Below are 26,023 nucleotides of genomic sequence, written 5' to 3' on the forward strand. Positions count from 1 at the left end.
CCAAACCTGATTCTGTATGTAAGTAAAGACCAAACTTTTTTTAAGATGACCTAACAGCCTAATGCATTAGAGTGAAAATGCAAACAGAACTGAAGTTACTGATCAGTTACCTACTCAGTAATTTTCAGCTACTACTATATTCTGAGAAGTTATCACACCTCTCTGCATAGATGTCTTTCCAAACATTCAGGTATGTATTAACAGGAATAAAATCTGCAAAAGTATGCAAGACAAAGGGTTTAATTCCATTTTACCTAATATAGATAACATCATAGCTCAAAACTAGAAGTAGATCTAGTCAATCCTTTTTATGAAAAGCATATTCCACAAGAAAGCAGGAGCAAGATAAAACATCTAGAAAATGAAAGATGGTTAGGAGAACTGAATTGATTTGAAGAACCAATTGAAAAATCATTTTGGTAGAGGAAAAAGTATTGGTTAGTTTTGGCTAGTAAACTGTAACGTAAACCATAACAACAAAAATACCTACTTGCTTACTGGTTGTGATATGAAAATAACAGCCATTGTCTCCTTCAATGTAAAATGAGCTGATTTAATTTAAATCGGTGCTGATAATTCTTGCATGACGTTTCGTGCATAAATTCACTCATGTCCTATACTAAGGCACATTTTTATAAAGAGAATGACGTTATATTTCTGCCTAAATATGGGAAACCTAAAACAAAATACTACTCTTCTACAAACCAGAACTGAGTAGACTCTCAGAACCTTTGCAAAATGCACTTGCGGTAGGCATTGTAAAGTTTCTTTGTATCCCTCCGTTCTGTAATAATTGCACTTGGACACAATGCACATTTCATATTCTGCACAGTGGGTCCATGTGGACACGCAAATCATACTCCTGGTTGTTCCCTAAGCCTGAAAAAGAATCAACTGCTGTACCTAGAGAAGGAAACCCTATGACCCATCTGTTGTTGCAGGATGCAGACTGCATACCCCATAGTTGCACTGTTTTTAGCACTGTGTGAAAGTACATTTGTGGTTTTTCATCATTAAAAATAATGTTTTATCTTTTAAAATACTTCAGCCACATGCTCGACCTAGCCATATATCCAACCCGAACATCAACTGTGCGAGTTCTGTCCCAGGCACAGAACATAACTGCCCAGTGGTGGTGGCAATATCATCTTCAATCTGTCAAGTTATTACCCAAAAGTGCATCTGAAGAAAAACATTTAAAGATCTTGTCCCCTGAAATGGTTGCAGAAATCAAGAGTGCTTTAACCTCCGTTATCTCTTGGTTTAAAAACCAAGCAAATAAATTCAAACAAAGAAATTCAGTGACATGTTACAGTAACATACAACGTGTTAAAAAACAGTATCATGACAAATTAGAACTACTAAAAAAACCAGTGAATATTCTGGAGCAAAAGGAGCACTGAAAACTTCTCAAGTGAATATAGACCTATATTCACATATGTACAGACATCAATATTCTAAAATTAAAAAAACAAACAAACAAAAAAACAAACCCTTACTTTAACTTCCTCTCAAACAATCCTCAATAGACGTGTAAAAATTTTATTCAAAAATAGCACAAAACCAAGAGAAATTTCAACTTTTAAGGGGGTAACTGAAACAATTTTCATTTGCAGAAGTAGAAATTTGCATGTTTGGGTTTTTCTCCTGGTACTACTCCCCTGTAGTAGTTAGTGAGGAAAAACTAAATGAATGACCCCAATTCTCTCTCATGTAACCCAATTACAGCAAGAAGTTACAGCAGGAAAAACTTAGTCTTGTATCAACTGCAAAGATCATGCTTCTGACAGGAACACGATAACTTTTTATTTGAGAAAAGTATGAGACCATTTTAAGGACTAATGAACATTAAAGGCAAAAGTTAGATTAAGATTCGGACTTTAAGCTGAAATTGTATTTAGTAAAAATGAAACATTTTCAATAAACCCTAGCATTAAACAGAAAATTGAAATTTTGCTGCTTATTAGCATAAGTTTCATTTTTGAAAAGCTAATAACCAGAATTTTCATGTGAATAGAAATTATGCACAGAAACAAGAAGCAATAAGAAATATCATGAAATCAGCAACATGACAGATCTTAAAGCACCTGCTAGTCCTTCTTGAATCTTGACTGAGATTGTTGATCAACTTTAAAGCCAAGGCATGCTGTTTTCTGACAGTACATGGGGAGAATGAATAAGTATTTGGTTCATGTACAGCCTTTCAGTTTACAAATTAAAGAGCACATAAAATTAACGTTGCATCAGTTAAGAAGCCAAATATTTGATTTAAAACATTTTACACTTCTGCACAATTGGAGAATGATTTCCATGCCACATACACAAACAAGAAAATAAAAGCTTGTGGTATCTAACAGTAAAATGCATTGATATTGCTACGGATAAAGTAAATATTTAGAAGCTGGGTTATTTGAAAAATATATTTACAGAATAACTAATGGCAAAAATCAGTGGAACACAAATTGTTTTAAATTATTCAAGGAAAAAAAACCCAATTAAATATTATGCCTAGATTAAACTACTTCTGAAATCTATTTTAAATTCTGTTGTATTTTATGTTACTTTACATTAGACATGTCAAGAATTTTTAATTAAGATGTAATGCAAAAATTGTTTTCATAATTAAAAATATTTTAAAAATAATTTATAAAATTTTATTTTGGTATAAACAGATTTAATTTCAACTTCTTAGCCCTAATCCAGCTAAGGTTTGATACAACCTTTTTATATCTTTATATTTTCTTATATCTTTATAGCTTCATCTGCATATATTCAGAAAAATAAAGAATTACAGCTATTCTTTGATAACACTGCCATCTAGCGTACACTCTAAATTAGGATGAAGCATTTATTTGAATTTTTTCATTCTGCAATGTAGTCTAAGGGGGAATTAAACTCCATGTACAAACTATGTCTTCAGTGCTACTTAACTGTGCATTGGAATAATGACATTTGTTCTCTCATCTGGCATGTATGTTAAATATGCAGACATATTAATTTTGAAAATATACTGTAAAACACTGTTATATCATACATTCACAGCTTAAGTATACCAAGATATTTTTGATAGCCAAAAATAAGAGAATGTACAGCTAACATTCTTCACACAAATTTTACTATGTAGTGCTCCCAGTCTTGTCATCATCATTCCCTTTCACATCACTTGACTAAAGTAAACTGAAATTTGCTCCTTGAGACTGGCAAAGTTCAGGCAAAGCTCTAAATTTCACAGTTGCAGTCGGACAGTTGATTGTTTTGCTTCTTGCCTGTTCTTACATCTTACGCCTTAAAGGCTGCACTCTTTCCATCTTAAAAATGAAATTTTATTGAAAGATCACAGTGACAGTGACTTCCAATGCTTGAAGAAAGAAAGACAGAGAGAAAGAAAGAAGGAAAGGCTTAAAACAAGACGTACCTATGTGATGAATCATTCAGTAGATTTAGAGCTCATGTGAAACCAATCTGAGCATTACCTGAATTGTATCTTATTTTCTTCTGAGTTTCTGTAACAGTCTCATAAGACTCCATTTCTTACTGAACTAAACGTAGGTCAATCATTGTTGATAAACTAACATCATTAAACAAGACTCAGTATTCTGAGTTTCAGTTTCAACACTTCGTGTCTTAAATCAAAAATTGCACTACCTAAAGCAAAACACAACACCAGCATCCTGTAAGGAAAGGGGTGTGACCAATACCTGGACTGACAGACCTGATCGACTGACTTCACAGTACAGTGAATTAAAGAATCACCACAACATTCATAAAAAAGCAATTATCTCAGGCTACGTCTGACACAAGCCAGAAAAAAAGTGAATAGATATAGCTGGCCAAATTTATGCATTTTTATGAACACTAAGGTCCCTGTGTTCTTTGTACTCCAAAATTGCTATAAGTAGCTACAAGGCTGCAGCCATCGTCCAAAGTCTGGTCAGAAACTGCCTGATCCAACAACCTTTGCTGTCCCTTCATACGGCATTTGCCCATAGGAAACTTCACATAGCTTTGAAATACTCACAGAGTTAGGGTTCCTTCTGAAAGCACAGTGAATTCCTGAGGTGCCATGAGATGACAGAAGAAAGGCAAGAAACAAGTACAGGATGCATAAATGTGTCTAAACTTGATTTTTTCAGCCACTTCCTGAACACCTCTGAAAGCTAATCCATTGACCTCTCAAGGGGTGCCGACCATAAGCTGAAAACTCACTCATCTAATTACAAAAAAGTAAATGCTTATATTAACAGATATTTGAGGTTGTTGTCTAATAATTTCTCATGCCTCAGATCACATAATAAACTTTAACTAAAGGAGCTTGAGAGAAAACATTATGTGAAGGTGTAAGTTGCCTGCTGCATCTGTAAAGCACCTGGATCCCCACCACTATTAACAAAGATATTCACATACCACTGATTAAAGTACTACAATTCTCTAGCTTCTCTATTGCCTGATTTTACAATATGTATATTTATGGTTGGTTATTGAACAAAGTTGAGAGATGAATTTTGCCAAACGTTAGTGTGAACACTGAACAGCGATGATTAAAGCAGTAGCAAAATTGTTTAGGTATCTTGAGCATATGTTTCCTACAACTTTACATGAACACAGACATCAGATTTAAACAATCCTTGGTTAAATTTGAGACCTAACAAGGAAAGGTAGAAAATATTTCTACAAGTAAAAGTTAAGCACAGCTGAAAAGCAGGGAAGAAACTGAGATCTTCTAAGGTGGACATGAAAGATCTAAGAAACAAGTTGACAATAGAAAACTATCTCTACTTATATAGAATAGGTATTTACACTTGACAAACCCAGAGCTCTAGAGAAAACTCTAGATTTACTTAATTCTACTCAACTCTATAGTTATGCTGCCATCTAGTGAAACGGGATACTGACTCTCCTCTGCAAGAGTGTTACAGTTGGTCCAAATGGAAAACATTATCCCTAAGATAGATATATGACAGCAAACGCCTTTCACTTGCAAATACCTTATTCTTCCCTCTGCTCCTTCTTCATCACTACATTTTTGTAACACACGTTACAAGGTGACCAATTTTGGCCATAGGACGGTGAACATTTATACACTTAACTTGAAATGCAAACAGGCTAACAGACTTCAATGAGAAGCCAAGGAACTAATCAACACAGATCACAGTCCAGGATCAGGAAAAAGTTAGCTATTAGAAGGTTTCAGACCATTACACAGATAAAGTCTTGAATTCATAGCTAGTAATACAGATAAATATTACTCTGAGCCTTCAACTTAGATTACTGTTGTTGTTGCTTTCTCATTACACTTAATTAGAATGATGACTTAAAAAAACCAATGTAAAACCTTTTCAAAAATTCCAGTCAGTTAAAGGGAAATAAAGAAAGTAAATACACACTCACCTGGGAAAATATATTTGCAGTTGGAGCAACTCTGTTGTCCACAATACTATATAATATTGCTAGCAATCTGTCCAGGGGAAATGGCTTTGGCCCAAGGAGGTGATTGCTGGTCTGCAACAGAAATAAGACTTTTCAATCCAATAGATCTTTCCTGGAGTACCACAAGATGTTATTTCCACATCTTTTTAGTCTCTGGGGAGGCACTATAATTCACAGTAGTCTTTCATACAGCCCACTTACATATTATGGAAAACACTGAATACATGCTTATTGATGAAGATAAAGATATAGACATAGAGCTCTGTTTAACACGGCAAGAGTTCAAACTGCACAATAAATAAGAACATTTTTGAGCTATAACAGAGGATCTGATGCCAAATTTCCTGTCACTAGATTTATAGATTTACTTGCCCTATTAAATTACCTTGCCCAATCTAAGGATTAAAGAAGAAAGACTACATTTTATGGCATTCTCAAGGTGCACATAGTTTTCTTCACAGTTTATCAACAGTAAGACAAGTTAGGCTTCTTAAAAGCACACAGAATTTCTAGCTAGTGAAAAAATTTAAAGGTTTAGTTTTATTCTAGTCTACAGTCAGTCTATAATCCACGATCACCTACAAAAAACTGCACATAACAGAACAATAGTTTTTAAAAATCTGTAAAACCATCAAACAACTTTTAACTATATTTTTGTGTGTTTTGCTTACTGAAGACAAATATTTTACCAGCATTAGCATTTTGAAAAAGCATAAAAAGAGATGATTCTGCAAAATTATCAATGTATCCACTTTCTTTGAATCCCTTTAGCCAAAGCCTTTTCTCTTCTGCTCACAGAGGTGTGAAGTCATAACAAGAGTTCCTCATCTTAAATGCTAAACCACTCTAATAACAGCCTTATGGTCTAGAACATGAGTAGAATAACTTGGCAATGGGCACCAATTGTAATACAGGAAATTATATTTTAACATAGGAAAAAAAATTTTTACCCCTGAGGGCAGTTCAACACTACAACTTATTGCCCAAGGCAAGTTGTGGAGTCTCCATCCTTGGAGATATTCAAAATCCAACTGGGCATGGTCCTGAGTAACCTGCTCTAGGTGACCCTGCTTGAGCAGGGTGGTTGGACTAGAGCAGAGGCCCTTGTCCACCTCAGCTCTTCTATGAATTTTACTTTCTAAAACCAATTTAAAAAAAAAATTTGATCAACTATCTCTGTAGGAATAAAATTAGTAATTGCTCTTTTTTTTTTCCCAACAAAATCTTTGAGTTTTTATATTTTTGGCTGATTTTAACTTTTTAGTTTTCTTTTTCTCTTTTGCCTCTTTTATATGACAATGAAAATGTTATCATTTTGATACCAAAACCAAAGAAAACATTTTTGATCAGTACATTAGAAATGACAAAACTTCAACTTACTGTTTTACACAGGAAACAGCTTTACTACTATATTTCTACTTTCTTAAAATACACTCAATCATAGGAGAATTCTGGCTGGAAGGGACCTTAGGAGGTCGCTAGTCAAACCCCTCCTGTTCAGAGCAGGGTCAGCTAGGAGGTCAGGCCAGGTTGCTCAGGACTTTACCAGTCCAGTCTTGGAAACCTCCAAGGACAGAGACTGCACCACCTCTCTGGGAAACCAGTGTCACTGCCTGGCTGTCCTCATAAGGAAAAACGTTCTCCTTATATCCAGTATAAACATCTCCTTTCAGCTTACACTCATTGTTTCTCACTCTCTCACCATCCGCCATTGTATCATACAGTCTTGATGATCTCCTTGCAGGTACAGGACAGGCTGCTTTTAGGCCTCCCTTCTCCAGCTTGACGAACTGCAGTTCCGTCAGCCTCTCCTTGCAGGGCAAGTGCTCCAGCCTCTGACCATTTTGATACCTGTCTACTGAAATTGTTCTGGTTTATTGATGTGTCTTGTACTGGAGGGGAGCGAAACTGGACAGAATATTCAAGATGCAGCCCAAGGAGTGCTGACTGCGAGGGCCCAGAGTGCATCCGCCTCCCACGAGTTCAGCTGGCTAAAATAAAGGGTTCAGCTGGCTGAGCCCAAGGTCAGCTCCTCTGCTGGCAAGAGCTACCATATCAAGAGCCACCTGCCAGCTACAGACAAACTGTGTTATCAGAACACGGCATATTTACTCAACCTTGCATTTACAGAGCTATTCCGTCCCCCATCCTTCTTTGCATCATACACATCATCTTCACACCTCAGCTGACACTGGCAGACATTTTAGGCATTACACGTTATTGTATGTAGTAACACTGAATTCAACTGAATTCACAGAAATACGAGTTCCTGATTTTTTAATGTTACATCTTTTTAAAATAACCAGTCTTACAAAAAGAAGAAGTACAGTTCATAGGGCAGAATTGGGTAGTATTACAACTCAGGCAGCATTGTTAGGACTACAGAGACTTATTTATAACCCAGACTGTCAAAAGTTCTGACAAAGGAAATACCTGTTTCCTTTTAAGTTTGCATTTCATTCTCTCTACTTTGACATCCAGTTTCCTTTTTTTGTAGCATACATTGATTTATTCTTACTAGCAGAGCAGCCAAGATTAAAGAGGAATTTCAAAAGAAAATTTGTTCCAGAATGCTTCTGGGAAAGCACACCTCTCAAATACACCACCAGCACCTCTGTGGCGTTAGTCATCAGTAAAACACAACCACTCATTTCTTCAGCAAAACAAAAAGGTATTTCCAATACATGTCTTAGCTTTTGAAATCCAGGAGGTGTCCCCAAAGCTACCTCGTGGCTAACAAAGAAAGCAGTGGTATTGGGTTTGCATGGCAAGGTTTTGGTAGCGGGGGGGCTACAGGGGTGGCTTCTGTGAGAAGATGCCAGAAGCTTCCCCCATGTCCAATAGAGCCAATGCCAGCTGGCTCCAAGATGGGCCCACCGCTGGCCAAGGCTGAGCCCATCACCGACGGTGGTAGCACCCCTGGGATAACATGTTTAAGAAGGGGAAAAAGTTACTGCGCAACAGCAACTGCAGCCGGAGAGAGGAGTGAGAATATGTGAGAGGAACAACTCTGCAGACACCAGGGTCAGGGAAGAAGGAGGGGGAGGAGGTGCTCCAGGTGCCGGAGCAGAGATGCCCCTGCAGCCCGTGGTGAAGACCATGGTGAGGCAGGCTGTGCCCCTGCAGCCCATGGAGGTTAACGCTGGAGCAGATATTCACCTGCAGCCCAGGGAGGACCCCACGCTGGAGCAGGCGGATGCCCAAAGGAGGCTGTGACCCCATGGGAAGCCCACGCTGGAGCAGGCTCCTGGCAGAACCTGTGGACCCATGAAGAGAGGAGCCCAGGCTGGAGCAGGTTTGCTGACAGGGCTTGTGACCCCTTGGGGGACCCACGCTGGAGCAGTCTGTTCCTGAAGGACTGCACCCCGTGGAAGGGACCCACGCTGGAGCAGTTCGTGAAGAACTGCAGCCCATGGGAACAACCCACATTAGAGCACTTTGTGGAGGACTGTCTCCTGTGGGAGGGACCCCAGGCTGGAGAGGGGGAGGAGTGTGAGGAGTCCTCCCCCTGAGGAGGAAGGAACAGCAGAGACAATATGCAATGAACTGACCACAACCTCCATTCCCCATCCCCCTGTGCCACTCAGGGCAAGGAGGTAGAGAAATCGGGAGTGAAGTTGAGCCCGGAAAGAAGGGAGGGGTGGGGAGAAGGTGTTTTTAAGATTTAATTTTTATTTCTCATTACCCTACTCTGATTTGATTGATAATAAATTAAGCTGATTTCCCCAGGTCGAGTCTGTTTTGCCCATGATGGTAATTGGTGAGTGATCTCTCCCTGCCCTTATCTCAACCCACGAGCCTTTCGTTATGTTTCCTCTCCCTTGTCCAGCTGAGGAGGGGAGGGATAAAGCGGCTTTGGTGGGTACCTGGCATCCAGCCTGGGTCAACCCACCACAGCAGTGTGAAAAATAACGGAAACGTAGTCAAAACTTTGCACAGCACCCTCAGTCAGAATGCAGGTATGGTATAAGTTATGAGCTGCACAATCCCCTGCCCTTCTGCTTCTAAACATGCCGGTTCTATGAAGCATATTCTTTATTATCACCAGAAAATGTCAACAAACATACAGTAATTAAAATGTGTGCACTCCAAGCAGCCAGCAAGCACAATTAGCATGTAGTAATCCCTGAAGTTGCGTTTAGTATACAGTTACTTCACAAGTTTCTTGCTTTTAATATTATCAGCTCTCTGTTTAGACAGAATACCGTTTTGAACTTTCAAATTATTTGAGAGAAATGCTTTCTTCTGGAAAAGCCAGAACAGTTAATTCTAATAGAGTGTAACTTCTAGAAGAAGCACTTAATTTTTATTTCTTTGACAGAAAGAAATTCCTGGATGAACAGGAATGGTTTAGAAATTCCTCCAAACTGAACATAGTAAGGAATAAGATTTTTACAAATCTTCTGCAAGGAGGTAAGACAAAATACTACACAGAATAGTATTTATAAAAATCCAAGGGACCCCTCATCTCTCTTAAAAACAAACAAAGGTATCTTCCACATTCAGAAAACCTCTTCAAAAAGTTTTACAGCCATCAAATTAACTCTGCGTGTCCTCTATCATCTTTCCACCTTGGCAATACACTTGTCAAATGGTTCAAAAAAGACTTTTCCCCAGTTGCCACTATCTGTGCTTGTGCTTTTTACCTACAGTGTCAGTTTCATGTTCCCACTGTTTAACTGGCCTAAGTCTTTCCCCGTCCCACAACTGCGAGCCATGTATTCACATTCCAAAATTTCACGAACAAGAATGAGAACCAAAAGCGTTCTTTAAAAGCTTAACCCAAACTAAATTACCTGCACAAAAGGGAGAAAGTTCTTAACCTCAGTTGGCTGAATTTTCAACCTCTTTAGCATATACTTAAAGACAGAACTATACTACTCACTTTTTTTAGCAGAAAGCATTTCTGAACTGCCATGGTTGCTATATGAATGAAGCATCTTCAGGTGTAAGCTAGAAATTCTGATACAAAACAAATCCTAGACTGAAGTTGAAGCAGATATACTAGACAAACTCTTTTCCAATAAAAAACACACCAACACATTTGATCTTTTGATGGACTGACATCTGAAAAAGCACACTCCTGCAAAAGTAGCTTCACCAGGAAGATCTCTCACTTGTCACTTAACTGGAAAAACATTGTTCCAGGACAACCATGCAAAGAAACCCAAAAAATTCTGCTGTTATCAGCAACAAGGCAATTAATAGAATGATAAAGTCAATTTTTCCCCCTCATTCACAAGATTTACTTTTTCTAATAAAAAAAAAAAAAAAAACAGCCTCTGGACTGAACAGCATTAAGAATCAAGAAAGAGATTTTTAGCCTGGCTGTATCTAAACTTTTAAGGAAGGATTTATTTCATGCAGTGTTGGCTTCCTGTCAAGTAGGTATGTACAGCCAAACTAGTTTCCTAAGTTCCCATTATAGCCAGTAGAAAACTAATCAATAGAGTTTATGCTGCAACTCATCTGACTGAACGTGGAACCTACTTTAGTATGAGATGAATCACACCCTACACTGCAACGACCGCATTGACTAGCTCTGCACTGTCTCTAAAAAGACACTAGCTTAGATGCAGGCACCCACTTGGAGTTAGGTGAATTTGATCTGTAAATCAGTTTTTAGACAAGCTTCTCTGAGGGAAGGTATACTGATATAAGCTGTCACACCAACTGAAGCAAACGAGCCTTTATTTATAACACTACAGATGTAATCCTTTATCCCTATATTTCAGTTTCCCTCACTACAGAATCATCGTACCAAAATATACAAGTTTATACCTGGCTGATTGTATCTCTGTGCAAATATTTATAAAGGTTACAGTACAGCAAAAAGAACATAGGTCTGGATGATCCTCTTAGGACTTGCAGTCCTGTTCCCCACAATCACAGCTACCATGCCTTAAAAACTTTCAAAACCAGACTGTGCTCTGACCTACAAGCAGTTCCAGTTTCCGGTATGAATACTTATAGCGAAAGGGTCCTTACCTGTAAACTATGAAGTGACACATAAGCAGAGAACCACTGCTCTGTAACTAGAAGCAAAGGTACTCTTGAAATGCCACAAAGTTCCCATCCGTTTATTAATCTCTAAGACACACTTCTGTTTCTTGCATGCAATCAGAGTTTAATGTAACACTGTCAACTCAAGAGATATTTTCTGTTAACTATATTTGATTTACTAGGACTATGAAGTTCTAATTCTCTTCAAAGTAACATTAATTTTTAATATAACAAAGAGGTGCAAGAATTAGATCACTTGCAGTCTTAGAAGTCTTTCCTGATTATACAAGTTACTTGTTACAGCTGGACAACAAACCAAGCTGCTTTAACTGCACACGTCTAATCATGCTTTCAGAACATCAGTTCAATGCTTAGGTTGTAGGGTAAATGTAAAGTCTACAAAATTAGAATTAATCTAATTAAAGTAAAGAAAGTAACTGAAATCTTACTCATCTTTTTGACCATTAATTTTGTTTACATGACATTTGTTTACACTTGTTTGAGTTGCCCTCATTTACAGTTCTTTCCTTAGTACCTCCTTCTGTTCTGTTTTTGTACCTACTCAGTAGCATTTAGTTTGCTGCAGGAACAGTAATAAAGTGAAAACCAATTTATCATTAATGCTGGCACTTCTGAACACTAAGTAGTGAACTCAGATACAAGTCCATTTAACATAAACAACGACACAAGAGAACAAGCTCTACAGTACAGTTAAGGTGATCACGACCTCAGTATTTCTTCAACAAATCTCTATTTTCCCATATCTTTTACATTCCTAGCTGTTTCCATCTCCCTAGTTGTTCCCATCTCATCATCCAAGTTGGAAATCTATTGCCAAGAAACAATAAAACAAAACACCTTTCCTGCAGAGGATGCAAGGAAAGAAGAACGTTTTGGTCTAAGACACACTAATTATTCCTTCTCCTGAAAATTATTTCTCAACTAATTAGGACGTGGAGGTATTTCAAGAATATAGCAGTCCTGAAAATAACTAGGTGCTCTGGAAGTTCTCAGGAGTTCACGTGCCAGGGACAAAACACATGAGGTCTACGTGTACAAGACACATGCATTCAGAGACTTCAGAATTCTTAAATTTACATAAATATCTACCTAGTGGTACAACACGTTGCACTGTTGAAATAAAGCTATGCTCACCTTCACATGCAGAAACTGTGCCCCTACAGAAATAAGAGAACTTGGAAAAAAGTCTTTGGATAGCCAAGGACTCTGTCCTCCTGCAGGGGCAGGAGAAAAATTAGGGAAAAGGCTATAGGCAGGATCAGAAGCAAAGAATTATTAGGCTAAGTATCATATTAAAATTTTTCTCCTATTATTTACACTGCCTGTAGCATAGAGAAGAAAAGGATATATTGATTGTTTCGGTGGGGATTTAGTGCCGTCTGCACTGCTCTTCATTTACAAATTTGTTTAAAAATAAGTCAACAAGTCACAAATGTTAAAATTTGATTTCTCTTTTTACATTACAGTTATAAATATAGAATCATATAATTGTTTAGGTTGGAAAAGACCTTTAAGATCATCAAGTCCAACCGTTAACCTGATTGATATACATATAGGTATTTGCTTTTCCTAGCATATCAAGCCTCTGTCAGCAAAAACTGGTATAGCTCCACTCAAATCAATGATATTTAGCTATTTATAACCATGAAAAGGTTAGTTAATAGCCAGATGGAATTCTATCCAGCAGACAGAAGTGCCAAGTTTCCAAGCCTCAACACACAAACTTAAGCTCTTAACCTCACCGCATCACTGGGAATTAAAGTGACTTGACTTTCAAAACTACTAATCACCTATTACTCTAACATCTTTGAGAGAAATTCTGATATCTGGCTCTTCCATGTATGATGTCCTTTAACTAGCTTTATTAAGCACATTTTGTTATACACGAAAATATGACGTTAGGAGACGAATTTATGCTACAGTTAAATTTCAATGAAATAAAAATGTGTGCATCATACAGAAATTTGTATCATACAAAACAAATGCACCAGTACTTGTTATTTATGCAATTCTGTTGTTTCTACAGTAAACAATGAGGCAAAACAAAATACAAAACCAGCAGTACAGTAGAAAGAAAATATTTGTTGCCAAGCTCAGCTCAGAAAGATAAAATACATACCTTTTCATGTTTCTTCATAAAGTTGGTCTTTCTAATTTTCCCATGATGCTGTAAACAACAGACAAGAGCAAATATTATATGTAAATTATTTTATGCTCCTTCTATAGCAAAGACAGAGTCAAAACGGTCAACAAAGAATTGTATGCTACATATGGCAGTACGCTAGTCTGGGTCTACACTACACCTCCAATATTTGTCTCTGATGTTACCAGCAACCCTTCTTACTAGAAGCCCTAAAATTACACTTGCCTTGCTTCTTGCTTCATTGTGTCCTAAGTGGTGCAAAGCCAAATATTACAACTAGTATTTTTTCGTGACACGCATAAGATTTTTTTTCTGATCTAATCAGGGACTAATGAGAAAAGGCAGTAAAAATTTGTTTTTAATATGACTTCATGCCACCATCCTCCTCCTCCCCTAAATCATCTAATGAAAAAGGCAGACGTTTCATTTCTTTCTCTTTCCAGAGAAGTTTAAATGATGGCCACTTCATTTTTAAAACGTATCCATGCATAAAATCCATCTGAATTTTCACCTTTTATCTGCTCCATTTTAGAATTTGGATGGTACGCAAGCTGGCAGAATGACAACCAGGAATTAAATCAATACAATACGAAGATAGTACAAGGTGCAGGAGCGAAACGACAAACAGAAGGGGGGGGGGGGGGCGGGGGAGGAACATCATTTTAAAAGGTGCAACTTTAAAGTAGCCTTAAGAAAGGAAGGACTGTCCAAAGAAAATAATCAAGTGTTCTTTGATCTCAGTTGAAAATGTGAGAGCAAGTCAAGGACAAAAATATAGTAAACAAGATGTTACAAATGAATGGGTAAAAAAAAAATAAAAAAAGACAGAGAGAGACATGAAGAATGACATGTAAATGATGTAAAATTAGTGGAGAGGTAGAAGTATAATATTCTTTAAACATAGTTAAGTGCTATTTCTCAAAATATCACCTGATGAGTTTTTCCACAGCCTTGAGAAGTACAGCTTATTTATAAGTATACTTTATAGGCATGCTCAATGACTCAGGGAAAAAATACCTCAAATGAAGGAATTCTTTTTTCATTATAATGTTTAAAATCTGGTACTTAGTATTTGTGGACCTCGATACTCAGCCATGTCAAGACAATCTCAGTAACTGTGACTTTTCTTGACTGACTTCTGAAGAGCTTAATATTAGACAGGGCTTTAAGTTTCCTTTACGTAATTTACCAGACTAAAAAAAAATTAGTTCATTGAGTTAATACAAATCACACATACTTAGAGACAGCAAAGTAATCTTTTTATCATGCCTTTGAAAAGAAGACTGTGGTGATAACAGAGACCTTTTCGAGGGGAAAGTGACCACGCCTGAGGTTACAGAGCATGCTAGTGATGGATCACAACAAATTGCATTCATGCATTTTAAAAGTTATGCTGGGATCTCCGTATGGTATATTTAAATTACATCAAAAGTGTTTCAAAGCAAATGAGTCGGTGTCCTATATCTGTGCAAGCACAAAGAAACACATGAAATTCAGAGTTAATTTTCAGTTATTTTTTAGTCCTGTTTTCTATTAGAATGATAAAATGAAGACTTCGCATAGATTGCTATTCTTTTAGGTTTTAAAGACTACCTTTCAAAACCAACTTCATATTTTTCTCTCAATCTACTGCAAAGCTCTTGAATTTTCACATAACTAATAGCAGCGCTGCCAATTATTGCTTCATTCCAGGCTGCCACAAACTGTGACTTCACTTTTAGCTGTAGTATAGCCTACCACCTACGCCAGTACTGCAGATTAGCAGCTCAATGACCATCTTTTTGTTTGCATCCCTTTTGCTGTCTAGTGGTCCTTACTTAAATCACTCCAGAAGATACTTTTCTGTAATCTACTCTGAATCTCATTACAAGCCTGATAAAATCATATTCTCTTTTCACAGTCCACATGACTCATAAAAACACTCAACTCGAACAACCCCCCAAAAGTGTTGGTTTTGTTGAGCTTCGAGATGCAGCGATTTCTGAAATTTGCCTTAGCACCTGATGAAGGGCTAACTGCTATCAGATGATACGTGCAGCAAGAATGGTAACTTCTCCTGCTTCACCAATTCTTGGGAAAAATACTTAGTATTACTGATTGAAATACCTTCACAGTCCCTGCTTCAAAAACCTTAGAAGTTTATTGTACAAAAGTTATTAGTAGAGTTCATGTGCAAGAGTGGAAACTAACTTCAGAGTTACTAAAAAAGGAGAAAGGAAAAAAATTAAATTGAGAAGGTTGTTCAGTGAACACAAACAAGAAAGATGTGGCACTTTTTGATAACATGCTTTACTGACTTGACTTTTGTAAACTTTCCTGTTTCTTTGAGTTCCAAGACTGATATGGAAAAATCTTGGCAAAAACACTTCTTCAGCAAATAAATCTCTCGCAAAGAGATTGCTTTGGCCAAGTGAAAAGAACAAAGGTTGCCCATAAAGAAAACCCGCCAGTCTGCACTTACTACAAGTAATCCTCCGTTCTCCTCAGGAAAGGACTAGACAGAAGGGTGAAACACCTACAGCTTTCAATGCAAGATCAGACCAGAAACACAAACCCCACATTTAAACTAAAACCGTACTAGTATATCATCACTAGGAACTGCAGCAACTCCTCAAAACATGTATTTACAATTTTTTTCAAGAGGGAAGAAGAAAACAAGCATATTTTTACAAATTTGTCTTGTTCTCATTTTCTTCAATTGTTCACGCCTATCTATCATGAATACCATACATTTACACACACAGGCATATATTAATACATACTGTAATAACGTAGAAAACCCTGAAGTTGGTAAAATGCATAGAAAGCATAATTGCCCAATCACTTTTCTGTTATCTGTCTACCTGCCTACATTTTGTCAAATTAAGACCTCAAAAACAACGCAATGAGGCAGGCTTGAGGAGCATGAAGATCCTGGGTAAGAAAGAGACTGACTACAAACTACGGCACCACAGCATTTGTTTGCACCCTGACCACAACACAGCCCAAAGGAAAAAAAGAACTAAAAAAAAAATTCAACCTATACATGGCAAGAACTTACAGAAAACGGGGTTTAGCCCATGATTTGGTAGTAAGGATTAATACATTCATCCTAAAACATGCATTACCATCATTTCAACACAAGTGCCAGCTAATGGAACCATATCTTTTGCAAAAGCAACTGTTTGTATGTTTCTGTTTCAGAAGTTTAAAATTGTATAAATAACTTAAGGATGCACTATGTCATTTTACCTCGTTAAAGGCTAATGCAGTTGTGGTTTGTATTTTACTCCAGAAATTTAAGCGTGGCTTATACCTGAGAACAATGCAGGCACTTCACTGAAATCTTTACAAAACGGAGCTATACCAACGTACAAAAGCAAAGCACAGTACTTGTACTATAACAGTGTTGTGCATGTTTTGACATGAAGAGGAAGTTGGGTTTATTAGACATGAATAATGACTAAGTGATCATTACCAATCGCAGTATGTGATCTACAGAAAAACTTCTGACCAAATAAAATGAACCACACAAACAGAGCCCAAAATGAATGGTTAAAGAGTTTTAAACTAGGAAATTCAGTATGCAGGAATCCAGTAAGCAGCACTAACAAAAAAATCTCATTACCTTAAGAAAGAACCTCTTATCTGTCCTAACAGGATTGTAGGAGGCAAGGTAAGCAGCTATTAGAAGAAATTTGGAGTAATACGGAAGTTCCACATGTGTATGTGCAGAAAGTCCTATAAAATAAACAAACAGTTTATGAGTCACCAAAACCCACTCTGAACATCCACAAACTTCAAATTAGACTTGTTTGCATTCTTCTCCTTTTCTTTCTCTCCTGCTCTATCCCTGTAAGTAAAATGAGTACGGCTACTTTCTCAATCCCATTATCACAGATATAAAAATCAGTGAAGGGACAAGGAATGGCTCAAAGCTAAACAAAACTAACATTCTGAACTCTTTATGGACTCAGCTCAGAAACTGTATTTGAAGCATCGGAGATTCATAAATCACTAAGGTGTGATCTCCCTGAAAAAAAAAAAAAAATTAAAAATTCCAGGCTACTTTCATTTAAGGTAATTTTTCTGGCAAACAGAGCAGATGAAGAGATGTACTTAATTACAATGGCAAAGCTTTTCTCCAAGACCCAACCTTCAGGCTGCTCCAGACTGGGCCAGACAGCTCAGCCAGGAACAGGGCTGGCATGGTGGAGAAAGAAGCAGTGCTGCACTTCTGAGAAACAGTTCAGCATCTCACAATTTTTAGCCACTGTTTTATTCCCTACAGAAAATGTTTTCAAAATTTTACACTTGACCCAGCTGATCTAGCCTGCTACATGTATACTTCATTAAGATTAGAGTCTCACACATTAAAACACACAACAACTACAGTCTAGTGAGTATTTTCCTTCCCTGTTTTTACTTTTACTTTGTATTTTTTTGCTTTACATTCCCTTGCTCTTGTCACCGTAGTTGCTTCTTTTACACAGCTTATGCATGTGAATAGGATGATCAAACCACCTTACTTCATCAGTTGTCTAACTATGGAGACCACTAAAGGTACTCTCTTGTGCCTTCTTTACTTACAGGTTTTCACTTCAGCGGTTTCTTGTTCTGTGAAGTACCTGTACCCTTATGCTTTAATCCACAAATATGAGCAAATAAAGATCAAGGAATTAAACATGTTTAAAAGTTAAGATTCAGAGCACACAGCGTGATGAGAAGCATCCTAGATGACAGCTAGTAATAATTTCCTCTCATGTAGGCACAAAAGGACAGCAGTTTTAGTTTCATTTACAATCAAAAGATTGTTTTGTATTGCATGTTAATTACAAAATGCAACACCAAATAAACTCTTACATATAGACAATTTAGTTTAATACAGAAATATCTGTTTCTGCTCCATTCTTCTGCTCTGCCAATATTGCATCATGCAATGAACTATTTGCTTATTTACATCCACAGTAAAATTTATTATGATTGCTTTTTAAGAATGTTATTATTAAATGCTATTTACCAACAAGACAATTTTTCCTACTACATATACCTAAAAATCCTAGAAAATGCATTTGAAAGAAAGTTTCTCTTTTTGGGGTTGTTGGGTGCAAAAGTATTTCATGACCATCCGGGCACAGAAAGGAGTTTAATAAGAACACTTTGAATCAAACTCCTTTGATCAACAATGTTGAAAAATTACTGATCGTAAAGCAAATATAGGAAACAGTCTGATGATGGCAATTATCTTAAGACAATTTTAAAATAAGTGGCTATTTTACCTACTGTCTAAAGAAGAAATTATTTGTCATGATAAATAATAAGGAAAAAGTGTTCCCAAACTACGAACTGGTCAGAAGACCATGACCGACTGACATCACCAAGAAAATGTTTTAGTATTCCTTCCCAAATTGTGAATGAAGGCTGACAGATACATTGAGATTCAACTTTCAAGCCTATGTAAAGTATAAAATCAACAAAGCTTTATTCTTCCAAGGAAAGAACAGAAAGTATTCCTGCGATTCTGACTTAATGATTCTATGATTCCTCTTTGCCAAGAAATCAGGACACAGGACAGCTGTTTAGTTTAAGAATGTGCTAATCCAGGTATACACCAGGTATAATATTCCCTTCTCCCCACTCAGACAGTTCTGCCAGCTGGCACACAGAGGTTTGACCATCGGGGTCAGCCCATTCTTCATTCATTCTTAAATAAGAAATACTGATTTAAAGAAATCTGCTTTTACCCACAAAGGACCTTAGGAAACATTACTCCCAGGATATATGCCAGGGGAAAAAACAGTAACAGGCCTTTGTAGAACACCTTCTCAAAAAACATGATTACCCGGAACTGTAACTAAATGCTAATAGGTAGCCTCATCTATGTGATTTCATTCACATGTTCTCAGATAACAACAACCAAGTCCAACTGAAAAGTACACATTTCACGTTACAAGCCCCTACAGAGTTACTGTATCCAGTACCTTTCAACTGCCCAGGTTCTCCGTTGTCACACTGTAAGCGCTCCCACTGTGAGCTAAAAGACAGATAATGCAAATATATAGAGATGAAGTATTTGTTAGTCTTTTAGAGAAAACTACCTGCTTGGTATATGTATATTTTAATTTCATGACACTGGCTAGGATACAGTTTGTAAAAGAATAATTGAAAATACCAAATCTTACTACCTTGCACGTAAGTTTCAATAATGTGCAGACTACGTGTATTTGAAAAAACTGCAGAAAGTAATGTTATATTAAGGTATAAAAGTGAGTACGAGCTAATTGTAAAATACCAATTTCTTTCCATCCAACTACTAGCAGTAAGCAAATATCAATAGTGTTCTAAGTTTCAAGAACAATGCAGAATTGGATAAAAAGGTAAAGCCACTGATAATTTTGATTTTTTTAAATCTGCTTAATAACTGTTTACGCTAGTAAGAACAATACTGTAATTACTTCATAACGTAGTTTTGAAGTCTACATAAAAAAAACAGCAATATTCATTCTTCACTGAAAAACTTTGAAGACATCAAGATCAAACATTTTGTCAGCGAAAAATGTCTGCAAGTAGTTTGGTGTTTTCCTAAACAATAGCAAAAAATTTCACTTTAAAACTTCCCTTAAGGAATGACATTGTTAGAAATGCCATGATTGTAGATCATTTTGTATACCACAAGGGGATAAAAAACCAGGTTTGTTAAAGCACCAGTGCTTTATTGTTTTGTTTTTTAAAGATCCTTATGAACAAGGTTTATCAGCCATAAGCCATAGAACTCATGTAAACAGTTTAATGACAGCTAATGTAATACTCAAATTATAATGAATGATCAACCAAATTATTAATGAGCAAAGTTTTTATCTGATGTCTATTTTACAGGTAGAAAAAAAAAAAGTTTTATTTTCGTCTCAGTTCAGGTAGCACAACAGCCGATAGCAAAGTTCTATCTTGTAACTTACAACATGAAGAGACGCCCAGAGTAATTACAGTTCTGTGGCCAGAAAAACTGATATGGTCATTTTAATTCCTCAAGCATTTACTGGTACACAGAGGTAAATCCTAGAACTATTATGCAGAAAGCTGAAATTTATAATAAAAAACCCCAGTAAAGCTCAAATTTATAATCAAAGAAAACTGTAAAGAGGGAAATCTAGTTATCTGGAAACAATTCATAAGCTATTCTATATCATAATCTTATATTACTCCCTAATTAGAGTAGGCAATTACACAATATAAAAAGTCAGGAAGATCCTGTGTAGACTGTGTAATGAAGATCAATATTGAGTATAAATGCATATTTGAGGCAAATAGAATAATGCCGCATTGTACAGTGAAGTCTAGCTCACATGGAATAAAATCAATTCTCTTTTTGAAGGAACAATCACTTTTCCAAAACGTTTAGCAAAGACTTCTACTACAGAGCCAGGTTCAGTTACCAGAATACTCTACAGCCTCAATGATACTCGAAGGAAAGAAACCATTATGTTTGTATCAAGAAGAAGAAATCAAACACTTCTGAATCTCTCTTTACATGGCATAACATCAGAATCACTCATCTTAAAGATGGAGAAGACATTAAATCTGAGCCGATTATTACCGTTAAAAATGACCACCACCATCTTTTTTTCTGGCAGTCTGGCAACTTGAGAAATAAACAAGGAATCTAAAACCATATCAAGAGAAACTCAGCCCATTAGCAGGACACCAGCTTTTAATGCTGTCAAAAATGGTAATTCCATATAAGGAAAATTTTGCCCTTGGACAAGAAAATAAGGGGTCAGAAAGCACAGTAAACATACAAACCTAGCTCTACAAAACAAAGCTAAGGAACACAGACGTTCAAAATCTGTAACGTCTTGTAAGAATTTTGAGGTTTGCATGCATCCTTGGTACAGTGAGGATCTGCCAAGTCAACTTTACAAGTGTGTTTTAAACTGTGCCTATATATTCTGGTGAGGGATTCCCGTGCTTGGCAGTTTCATACATGACAGAAAATGGATCTATCTGCATGACCGTCAGTGAAAAAGAGAACACAACCCACTGCCACTGCTTTACTTATTCAATATTTTATATGCTACAAATACCATTTTGTTTAAAAATTTCCTCCTGAGATACCCTATTTCTAACATTACACAGCAAGAAAGAAATGCACATTAAAGAAAAAAGATTCTATCTAGCAAAAAAGAAACACTAGCCATGAAACATAATTGAGAGAGTAAATATTTAGAAAGGAAGCTTGTTAAAAACAGCAACATCAATAAAACAAACAAGCCCTCACCCCCCACATTACCTGGATACTTCCCGGAGATAAACAGTCTGCATTGCCTTCTTCAAATGAGGTTCAATATTTTTCCAGAGTTTGCGGGTGTCACGTTCATTTGCTGCGCCAAGTCAGAACCAACTCTGTTAATTTAACTCACACAACACTAAAACTCTTATCTCTGACACCCGAACAGTCACAGGCATGGCATAATAAATCTAACACCCTGCCTCTGAAATGCTGTATTAGGATGATGCACCATCATCGTCCATTTGCAAGCACGTGCTACCACGCAAGGCTGCTTCTCTGTGGTTTATTCCGAGATACTCTGGGACAGTTTGGGAGAACCTCTGCTCTCATTTTCTCCTCTCAGAGACATTTTCTCTTTGACAGAGAAATGACTTATCTCCCTACTTTGCAGAAGTCTTGGTGGTTGAGTGAGGAGAAAGATTTATAAGGGGAAGCAAGTTTTCACAGTATTTCCATCTCATTTCCATAAACCACCACCACCAAATATCATCTACTGCTTCTGCTGCAAATGCTGCCTACTGGATGCAACTGGAATAAGCAATGATGTTGTGACCAGAGAAATAGTCACAACACAATGAGGATCAAAGCAAAGTCCTCCACAAAACCCACAGGAGGGCACCTGCACTCTCATACACCTGCTCAAATTAAAGACAGAAGCTTACCTTCTCCTCTGACCACTGGTTCACAGTATTTAGAAAAATTGAGTGCTGCCTACAGAAAGTAAGAAGTACAACATATTAAAAAGGTACTACATATTTGATCTAGCTACAGAACATAACAAGCAGCGTAATTCATTATTTTGCAAAACCAATGAATTATTTTTCAGTCAATAATTATGCCGCTTGCTTCCAAACATTATCCTGTAAAATGATAAAACATTTCTGTAGATTAAAACACAAACAGAAGTAATCTATCACAGGTTATTCGGTTTTGATCTCAGCAAAATCTGGTTGCATTTTTTTTTAAATAACATAATAATTAAACATCATAAATGCAATAAAAATGTTTTCATCAACTTTTTTTACTCCCATCATTTTCAGATAAAACTTTCCATTCCAGGAGCAGATCACCATGTTCAAAAGTAGGCCACACATACTTACACACACACAAGCAGAAATTATTTAAAAACCAAAAAAAACCCCCAAAACCCATGCTAACATTTCATATTCAAACAAACTCCTTTTGCCTAAGGTAAGATTGAGAGATTGTTGACATGGTTGTAATCTAGATTTTTTTCTAAAATAGTTAAATCAATATCACACAGAATTTTGTAAAACAACAGTCCTCACATTTCATTCTCCTTTTGTCCTACTGCACCTTATTAAATCTCTGTGCTAGTACACAGAACTCAATGCAATAACTTCCACATATAAATCTAATACAATTCCAGAATGCGTTATTAATTATCATGCATAATAACATACACATTTAGAGTCTATGTTAGACACTATGGAGTTGTTCAGAAGCCTACAGACAGTTGCATGTGCCTGTCATTACCTTCTACAGAAGAGACTTGCCAAGCACAAAAAGAATTTAGGGTCCAATTAAGTAAATCTTTTCATAATGTTGGTATTTCCCACAGTGTCTCTAAAGCTAATGAAAATATTCTGACAAGCAGAGCAACTCAAGTACACATCTAGAACTGTGACCCTAGTTTCTATTTGTGTCTCCATCAGATTTCAGCAATCTTATATAAATATAAAACGCGTATAGTTAACAGATAAGTTGGGCTGAAGTTTAGCTATGTTTTCCTGATGGACATGCAGGCAGAACATTCAAATCATCTCACCAGCACCAATTTGTTCACTGGCCATAACCACTTATCACTTCAAACTTGTAAAATTTCCTTGTACACAGTATAGTTATTTAAATAATAATCTGATGAGTAAATAATTGTTACTGCTATTCAGCTTTTCTTATGCAAAGGTCACCATTAAGTAATTTTTATTTTTCTTCTGTTAGTTTGTTTGCTATTACATTCTTCAATTGATATATGGTTAAAACTCCTTTTTCCAAATATCTTCAATCTATTTTTGTTCCCTCAGGCATGACTATATTGCAGGAACTCTGACATACCTATTTTATTCTTAATTCCAAAAGAAAGACAATAAAAACAGTTACGTCAATCCTTGCTTCTCTAGGCCTTTGAGTCAAATTAACAGCTATGTTTCTGTAAAACTGTGCAACAGATCTGGCTTGTAGCAGCTTGGTTACCTTAAAATCCTCTGTTGGAGGCAAATGAGGTGAAAATTTTACACTCCTAAATAATATAGGAAAATGTTTCAAATTTTAAGTTAAATTTTCCATAAAGTTGAAGTATAAAGAATGCTGGGTGGCAAGTTACATTTAATAAACACGGGAAACAATAGAACTTGAGGTTGGACATGCTGAGACCATGTAATTGAAGTTATTCCTTCAAATATTGAAAGCAACTGCTTGGCATTCCACTGCACAGTCCAGGAAACAAATACAACAGAAAGCTATTTAGAGATTACAGAAGTCTGTGTGAGCAAGAAGGCAGCAGTAAGAACAAAGCCACACAACCACATGTAAAAAGAACTTGAAAAGAGGCACAGTGAGGCCTACTGTTGCTTGAAAAAGTAAAATCATAACTCTTACTTCCTCTGACTGAATTGAAAACAAACAAACAAAAAAATCATAAACCAAGTCTGTAAAGGAGTTGTCCCTCAAAAACTGCTGCAGTTGCAGCAATTGCTTCTACCATACTTATCAGCAGGCATAAAAGGTTTCATCACATTTATCTCCTTATCCCAACAGGTGAAAATAGGTAGCCTAGACCTTCAGAGCTTATTTGGCAAAAAACATCCCAAAACAAAACAACTCTAAAGGAGCTCATCTCACCAGATGCTGAAGTTCTTTCAGGTCCCTACAGACCATGTAGAAGACACCAAGGAGAATATTGATATATGCGGCATAGAAATCTGCAGAATATTCTGGGGGATGATTCTGAGACAAGATCTTCTGCAGGTGTCCTGTTTAAACAAAAGTAAGTTTTACTTATGTAAAGCTAACTTAATAAACTGACCACATTTTACAAGTTAAGTGGAAAAACAAACTATAATGATCACTAAAAAAACCAAAAATCCAACAAAAACTACAGTGATTAAAAGAATCAGCAAATATAATGGAACCAAAACATTACTTTGAGGTGTTTTGTTTTTTAGAGGTTGTGTGAATATAGACTTTTACATTCCAGTAGCTATTACATATTCCGGATTCTGTAAAAAGCATACTGATAAACATGGAAAAAACATTTGGATAGTTTGACAAAGTATTCTTCAATCCCCGAAAAGCAGATTAAAGCATTAGTTTACCTATGCTGTAATCGGGAAAATACAAGGTGAACGGCTCAAAGCATCCAGTATTTGGACGGAACAGTTCCCATACTATTTCACTGAGCAGGACAACTGTCACATTTCTGTCAGTCTATGCAGGGAAGGAAGGAAAAAAAAAAAAAAAAAAGAGTGACAGATCAGCAGAGAAAGAAAAAAAAATAACACTGATTACAATATCAATGAGAAAAATTATTATTGTGACTTTGCTGTTCTACAAAAATCATCAAATTTACAATTTAATACAATTTACTAGCAGAGTAATAAAGCTTCAGCTGGCCTTCAAGAAGCTCATACCTTTGCAGATTTTCATAATTACATGAGATTTCTCTGCATCCCTTGCCATTTCACTGACATGTAAGCTTTGTGGGGTGATACAGCTCTGGTACTAGACAATACCAAGTAGATTCCATCCCTTACTTCCAAAATTAAGACAACATTTTACTTTCGTAATTAAACCCAGACTTTCAGAACAAACAGGAAGAGTTAAAAAGCAAGAGAAAGCTCAGTGCTTTCAGAAACCAAGCTATCTAGTACTTAATTTTAAAGGTAAGCTGGTCTTTAAAAACAAACAAAAAAATCCCAAAACAAAAACATAGCATTAACTGTGTACTCTACTAACTGTTTTACTAGTTACCAACAATGGCTGCAAATAGTAACATATTCTTTTTAACCAAGTTTTTATTGACAATATACTTGCCTTGAGTTTGATGTTGTGGTCAACAGATAACAAAACATTTCATATTAAAAAAATATTCCTTATTTTGGTCACCCTTCTATACATCAGCTCTTTAATATGAAGCTAACTAT

The 26,023-nt window shown here is 36.5% G+C and overlaps 1 protein-coding gene across 7 annotated transcripts in view; it reads right to left on the reverse strand.

Annotated features, from left to right (window-relative positions):
* The window catches only part of ORC5 (origin recognition complex subunit 5), a 76,962-nt gene that overhangs the window by 36,815 nt on the left and 14,124 nt on the right, over positions 1–26,023 (reverse strand). For all 7 annotated transcript variants that reach the window (XM_087765761.1, XM_087765759.1, XM_087765762.1 and 4 more), the window contains 8 exons: positions 25,196–25,307; positions 24,723–24,853; positions 22,523–22,571; positions 21,861–21,951; positions 19,555–19,607; positions 17,202–17,314; positions 13,571–13,618; positions 5,389–5,499 (listed from right to left, as the gene is read on the reverse strand). In XM_087765761.1, coding sequence (XP_087621887.1) covers positions 5,389–5,499; positions 13,571–13,618; positions 17,202–17,314; positions 19,555–19,607; positions 21,861–21,951; positions 22,523–22,571; positions 24,723–24,853; positions 25,196–25,307 — 708 coding nt within the window. The remainder of the gene's footprint in view (positions 1–5,388; positions 5,500–13,570; positions 13,619–17,201; positions 17,315–19,554; positions 19,608–21,860; positions 21,952–22,522; positions 22,572–24,722; positions 24,854–25,195; positions 25,308–26,023) is intronic.

The sequence above is a fragment of the Nipponia nippon genome, unplaced genomic scaffold, assembly GCF_047370975.1.
Source record: "Nipponia nippon isolate SJK-2023a ecotype South Korea unplaced genomic scaffold, ASM4737097v1 scaffold_3, whole genome shotgun sequence".
In the NCBI taxonomy this organism is placed as follows: Eukaryota; Metazoa; Chordata; class Aves; order Pelecaniformes; family Threskiornithidae; genus Nipponia; species Nipponia nippon.